The sequence below is a fragment of the Notolepis coatsorum genome (assembly GCF_963971535.1).
Source record: "Notolepis coatsorum genome assembly, contig: SCAFFOLD_5042, whole genome shotgun sequence".
Classification (NCBI taxonomy): Eukaryota; Metazoa; Chordata; class Actinopteri; order Aulopiformes; family Paralepididae; genus Notolepis; species Notolepis coatsorum.
This window is the reverse complement of record NW_028172759.1, coordinates 579-7,000: the sequence shown is the minus strand read 5'-3', so window position 1 is coordinate 7,000 and position 6,422 is coordinate 579. Positions and strand designations below refer to the sequence as shown.

The following is a 6,422-nucleotide window of genomic DNA, read 5'->3' as shown; positions in this document are numbered from 1 at the left end:
ATTCTTTTTACTTTTTACTGTATAATGAAGCACAATCTCAGGGGGCTCCTCGTACACAACCAAGAAGTTCACTGTAATAATGTACATTATATATATGAATGTGACAAATACAACAAAACTTTAAACTTGGAGCGGAATGGCTTTACGCGCACAATGCGCGCTTTATACCAACTCACCCCGTTGGTAATAACAGCGACCTTGCGGGCATTCGTGACGTCACCCGGTCAGACTAGACACTTCCGAATCTCCATGAGAATAAAAAAAAAAAAAAAAAAGCCCCATTGCCCCCCCCCCCCCCCCACTGTGAAAGTTAGGCTGTGACCCCCCCCCCCCCCCTCCGTGAAAGTGTCCCTGTGTGACCCCCCCCCCCCCCACTGTGAAAGTGTCCCTTCTATCCTCAGGCCATCAGAATGCTAAATGACAATAACACTAGTATAATGTAACTAACAACCATCAAATACACTCACAGCACACACATCCACACACACACACACACACACACACACACACACACACACACACACTTTAAACAAACAAACAACACACTGCAGCACCCACTCTACACACTTTAGACACTTAACACACTTTATATTTATTGGCAAAGAATTTGCACTACAACCCTCATACCTCATTACACCTTACTGTAAATTGTACCTAAATTGTACCTCATCCCATTTCTGCTTTGCACTGTATAGTATATAGTATATTATTATATTGTATAGTATATTGTATGGTAACTCAGTTACTTCTGCTCTGCATTGAACATTGTATATAATGTATATACTGAACACTTTTGTCCACATACTTGACTTCTATTTTTTACTTGCTACTTATTTTATACTTATCTATTTATTGGTAAAGGATTTGCACTACAACTCGTACACCTTACTGTAAATTGTACCTAAATTGTACCTCATCCCATTTCTGCTCTGCACTATATAGTATTGTATATTAGTACACTGCATAGTATATTGTATATTATATGGTAACTCAGTTACGTCTATTCTGCATCGAACATTGTACATATGTCTATACTGAACACTGTGACCTCTATTTTCTACTTCTATTTTACATGCTATACTATGTTATTTGATACTATCTTGTCTAGCACAGTCTCTGGAGCGAAACAGTAAGAAGCATTTTGTATAAAAGTATTCTGTACTTCTGTATGACAACTATTAAAGAAACTAGAAACTTAAAAGTATTCTGTACTTCTGTATGACAACTATTAAAGAAACTAGAAACTTAAAAGTATTCTGTACTTCTGTATGACAACTATTAAAGAAACTAGAAACTTAAAAGTATTCTGTACTTCTGTATGACAACTATTAAAGAAACTAGAAACTTGAAAGTATTCTGTACTTCTGTATGACAACTAGAAACTTGAAACTTGAAACTTGAACAGAAAGAAGCATTTTGTATAAAAGTATTCTGTTAGTTCTGTATGACAACAACTGATAAAGAAACTTGAAACTGTGCCCCCCCCCCCCCCCCCCCCACGGTGCGTAAGAGCGCAGCAGGTTTATGCTAATCAGCCGAGAGGAGGAGGAGGAAGGGACGCGCGGAGCCATTTTAAAACTTGTATTCCTCCGGCTGCGCTGCGCTCTCTGGACACCGTGGAGATCCACTCGCTCCCGTGAAACTAACTCCACCACGATGAGGGAGAGAAGAAGCGAGGCGCGGTGCTGGGAGAGCAGGGAGAGGAGTTGATATCCTTCTTGTACCGATGAAGTTGGACGGGATCATCGTAGGAGTTTTTTTTATTAAACCATCATGGAATTATTACCGACGCGTTGGATTATTTGGGTCTGTGTTCTTCTCGTCGCCGTGCCCGTGGCGCCGCCGGTCCGCGGGTTCGACCTGCACCTCTCGGACGCCCTGCGGCCCGGGGTCGTGTTGGCCAACCTGTCGCTCGGAGCCGCCGGCTGGACGTATACACTGGACAGGGCTTTATCCCCCGAGTTCATTCAGGACTTTCTGCAAGTGGACCGACGGTCGGGAGTGATCCGGCTGTCCCGACGCGTCCCGGACTGTGCGCTCGGGAGGAGGAACCCGAACCCGGCGCCCGCTTGGTTCAGGACGCGCTCCTCCTCCCGGACCTCTGGATCTGGAGGAGACGCGGTGGCGGTGGCGACCCGCTTCAACGTGTTCGTGCACGGCCAGGACTGCTTCATCAAGTACCGGAGGAAGGAGGGCGCGTTGTTGGGTCAGAAGAAGCCCGACATTCACATAAAGAAACAGCTGGACGCGGCGTCCTGCACCAGACCCGCAGGTGCGCTGCTCGTGAACGTGACGGAACTGGTGCCGGCCGCCTTTACGCGCGGCGTCGTCTCGTTGAACTCGACGTGTTCTGGGAACGAGTTCGGTGCCGTGTTCAGACAACATGGGGATTTATTATTGCTGCTGTTGTCCAGTGACTTGTGTTCTGCGCGCAGAGCGCGGCCCGGGGGGCTGGATGATGTGCACTGTGCGCTGTTGTTGTCGCGCAACTCGCCGAGTGGCCCCCGCCGCGTCTCCGTGCGTGTGAGTTTGCGGTTTGTGTCAACAACAGCGGCGCACGGCGCGTCATCACCCGTCCAGCAGCTACTACGGTCTGATAAACAGAACCACCTAAACAGACGGAGGAGGAGGAGGAGGAGGAACGCGAACGCGCCCCCTCAGTTCCAGCTGCCCAACTATCAGGTGTCCGTGCCCGAGAACGAGCCGGCGGGCACGCGCGTCATCACCCTGAAGGCCACCGACCCGGACGAGGGCGAGGCGGGCCGGCTGGAGTACGGCATGGAGGCGCTGTTCTACACCCGCTCCACCGACTTCTTCGTCATCAACCCGCAGACGGGCAGCATCACCACCGTCCAGCCGCTGGACCGCGAGGTCAAGGACACGCACGTGTTCAAGGTCACCGTGCTGGACGGCGGCGCGCCCCGCCGCCACGCCACGTCCTACCTCACCGTCACCGTCAGCGACACCAACGACCACGGGCCGGTGTTCGAGCAGACCGAGTACCGGGTCAACATCCGGGAGAACGTGGAGGTGGGCTTCGAGGTGATGACCATCCGGGCCACGGACGGCGACGCGCCCTCCAACGCCAACATGATCTACAAGATCGTCAACGACGACGGCGGCGGCGTCAACTCCGTGTTCGAGATCGACTCGCGCAACGGCCTGGTGCGCATCCGGGAGCGGCCCGACAGGGAGGCCCGGTCCCGCTACCAGCTGATCGTGGAGGCCAACGACCAGGGCAAGGACCCGGGCCCGCGCAGCGCCACCGCCACCGTCCACGTGGTGGTGGAGGACGAGAACGACAACTACCCCCAGTTCGGCGAGAAGCGCTACGTGATCCAGGTGTCGGAGGCGGTGGCGGTCAACACCAGGGTGATCCAGGTGGAGGCGTCGGACCGCGACGAGGGCAACAACGCCAAGGTCCACTACAGCATCATCAGCGGCAACGTCAAGGGCCAGTTCTACATCCACTCGCCCACGGGCGTCATCGACGTCATCAACCCCCTGGACTACGAGATGATCCGGGAGTACAACCTGAGGATCAAGGCCCAGGACGGCGGCCGGCCCCCGCTCATCAACGGCACGGGCATGGTGGTGGTGCAGGTGGTGGACGTCAACGACAACGCCCCCATGTTCGTCAGCACCCCCTTCCAGGCCACCGTGCTGGAGAACGTGGCCGTGGGCTACTCCGTGATCCACATCCAGGCCATCGACGCCGACTCGGGGGAGAACGCCCGCCTGGAGTACCGCCTCACGGACACCTCGCCCGGCTTCCCGTTCAGCGTCAACAACAGCACCGGCTGGGTCACGGTGAGCACCGAGCTGGACCGCGAGAGCGCCGAGTTCTACACCTTCGGCGTGGAGGCGCGGGACCACGGCGCGCCGGCCGCCATGTCGTCCTCGGCCAGCGTCAGCATCACGGTGCTGGACGTCAACGACAACGTGCCGGCCTTCACCGAGAGGACGTACGCGCTGAAGATCAACGAGGACGCGGTGGTGGGCACCAGTGTGCTGACGGTGACGGCGGTGGACCGCGACGTCAACAGCGTGGTCACCTACCAGATCGGCAGCGGCAACACCCGCAACCGCTTCGCCATCACCAGCCAGCAGGGCGGCGGCCTGGTCACCCTGGCGCTGCCGCTGGACTACAAGCAGGAGCGGCAGTACGCGCTGACGGTCACCGCCTCCGACGGCACGCGCTACGACACGGCGCAGGTGTTCATCAACGTGACGGACGCCAACACGCACCGGCCCGTGTTCCAGAGCGCCAGCTACCAGGTGACGATCAGCGAGGACCGGCCCGTGGGCTCCACGGTGGTGGTGATCAGCGCCACGGACGAGGACACGGGGGAGAACGCGCGCATCACCTACGTCATGGAGGACAACGTGCCCCAGTTCAGGATCGACGCGGACACCGGCGCCGTCACCACGCGGGTGGAGGTGGACTACGAGGACCAGGCGTCGTACACGCTGGCCATCGTGGCCCGGGACAACGGCATCCCGCAGAAGTCCGACACCACGTACGTGGAGATCATCGTGCTGGACGCCAACGACAACACGCCCCAGTTCATCCGGGACCTGTACAAGGGCAGCATCAACGAGGACGCGCCCGTCTACACCAGCGTGCTGCAGATCTCCGCGTCCGACCGGGACTCCGGCACCAACGGCCGGCTGAGCTACACCTTCCAGGGCGGCGACGACGGCGAGGGGCGACTTCTTCATCGAGCCGTACTCGGGCATCATCCGCACCAACCGCAAGCTGGACCGGGAGAACGTGCCCGTGTACCACCTGCGGGCCTTCGCCGTGGACAAGGGGGTGCCGCCGTTGAAGGCGGCCGTCGACGTCCACGTGTCGGTGGCGGACATCAACGACAACGCGCCCGTGTTCGAGCGGGACGAGCTGTTCGTCGACGTGGAGGAGAACAGCCCCGTGGGCTCCGTGGTGGCCAGGATCAGCGCCACCGACCCCGACGAGGGCACCAACGCCCAGATCATGTACCAGATCGTGGAGGGCAACTACCCCGAGGTGTTCCAGCTGGACATCTTCAACGGGGACCTCACCGCCCTGACGGACCTGGACTACGAGGCCCGCGCCGAGTACGTCATCGTGGTGCAGGCCACGTCGGCGCCGCTGGTGAGCCGCGCCACGGTGCACGTCCGCCTGGTGGACACCAACGACAACGCGCCGGTGCTGGACGACTTCGAGATCATCTTCAACAACTACGTCACCAACAAGTCCAACAGCTTCCCGGCGGGGGTCATCGGCAGGGTGCCGGCCCACGACCCCGACGTGACGGACAAGCTGCGCTACGCCTTCGAGTCGGGCAACGAGCTCAACCTGCTGCTGCTGAACGCCGACACAGGGGAGCTGAGGCTGAGCCGGGACCTGGACAACGACCGGGCCCTGGAGGCCCCCATGACCGTCTCCGTCTCAGGTGAGAGCGTCTACCTGAACTCCCTCTCTCTTCAATTCAACCTTCTTCACCTCATCTCGCCCTCTTGACTGAAGCCTCTCACACACATGGGTCATGGTTTTGATCCTCTCAGGTGTGAGTTGTTTGACTCTTTTTATTTGCTTTCAGTGGCATCATCAGTGTGTTCAGTGCTCACGATTCTATCTCGCATGTTGTAGACTGTACACCTGGAAGGGTTAATATTAATACTCGTGACTGACGAGTGTACGAGCCTTTAGAAGAGTTTATAACGCAGCCTCATCATAACACAGTGTAGTACACCGCCTCGTGAAATACACACACAGGGAGGTAATCACAGCCGTGTGTAGTGACGAATGTAGTAGTCGATTATATAGGACATTATGTGCTATGATCTGCGCTCGTTCTAACCACACGCGGCACGCCACACCTTTGCTTTAAGTAAAGCGTCAAACCCTCTTTTCATCTGGAGAAAAGCGCCCCCGGTTTTTTAACCGCAAATCAACCGACGTGAAATAGGACGGAGTCGGTTCAGTGTCAGACGTGTGTGTGAGCTGGACCCTATAGAGTGTTCTGTTTTCCATTGACGGCCCTGGCTGTTGTTCTCTCTCTGGGAGCGTTTGCTTCAGGCTCTCCCTCAGATCCTGTTCTGCTGCTTTCCACGCTGGTTGGTTGGTTGATACATGATGTGTATTGTGTGCAAGTGGTCGGTCAGGATCGTAAAAGAGGTGCCTGTTAAAGGAGGACGTCCTCATGACCCTGTCTTTTCTTTTCTCCTGCTGCTGCAGAGCTGTGAGTTTCACTCTCTGTCAGATGGACACACACACACACACACACTGTCACACCCACATACACACATACAACACACACACACTGTCACACCCACATACACACACACATACAAGTTACAACACACACACAGTCACACAGACAAACACACATACAGTCACACACAAACACACAGTCACACGTATACACACACGCAGTCAG

At 55.9% G+C, this 6,422-nt stretch overlaps 1 protein-coding gene across 1 annotated transcript; it reads left to right on the top strand.

Moving 5' to 3' along the window:
* Positions 1-1,773: 1,773 nt before the first annotated feature.
* LOC311247983 (cadherin EGF LAG seven-pass G-type receptor 1-like) lies at positions 1,774-5,435 on the top strand (the record flags this gene model as incomplete). The annotated part of the gene is given in 2 exon segments (XM_084338953.1): positions 1,774-4,707; positions 4,709-5,435. Coding segments are annotated over 2 exon segments (3,661 nt in total), but the record flags the coding sequence as incomplete, so codon positions are not given.
* Between the last annotated feature and the right edge of the window lie 987 nt (positions 5,436-6,422).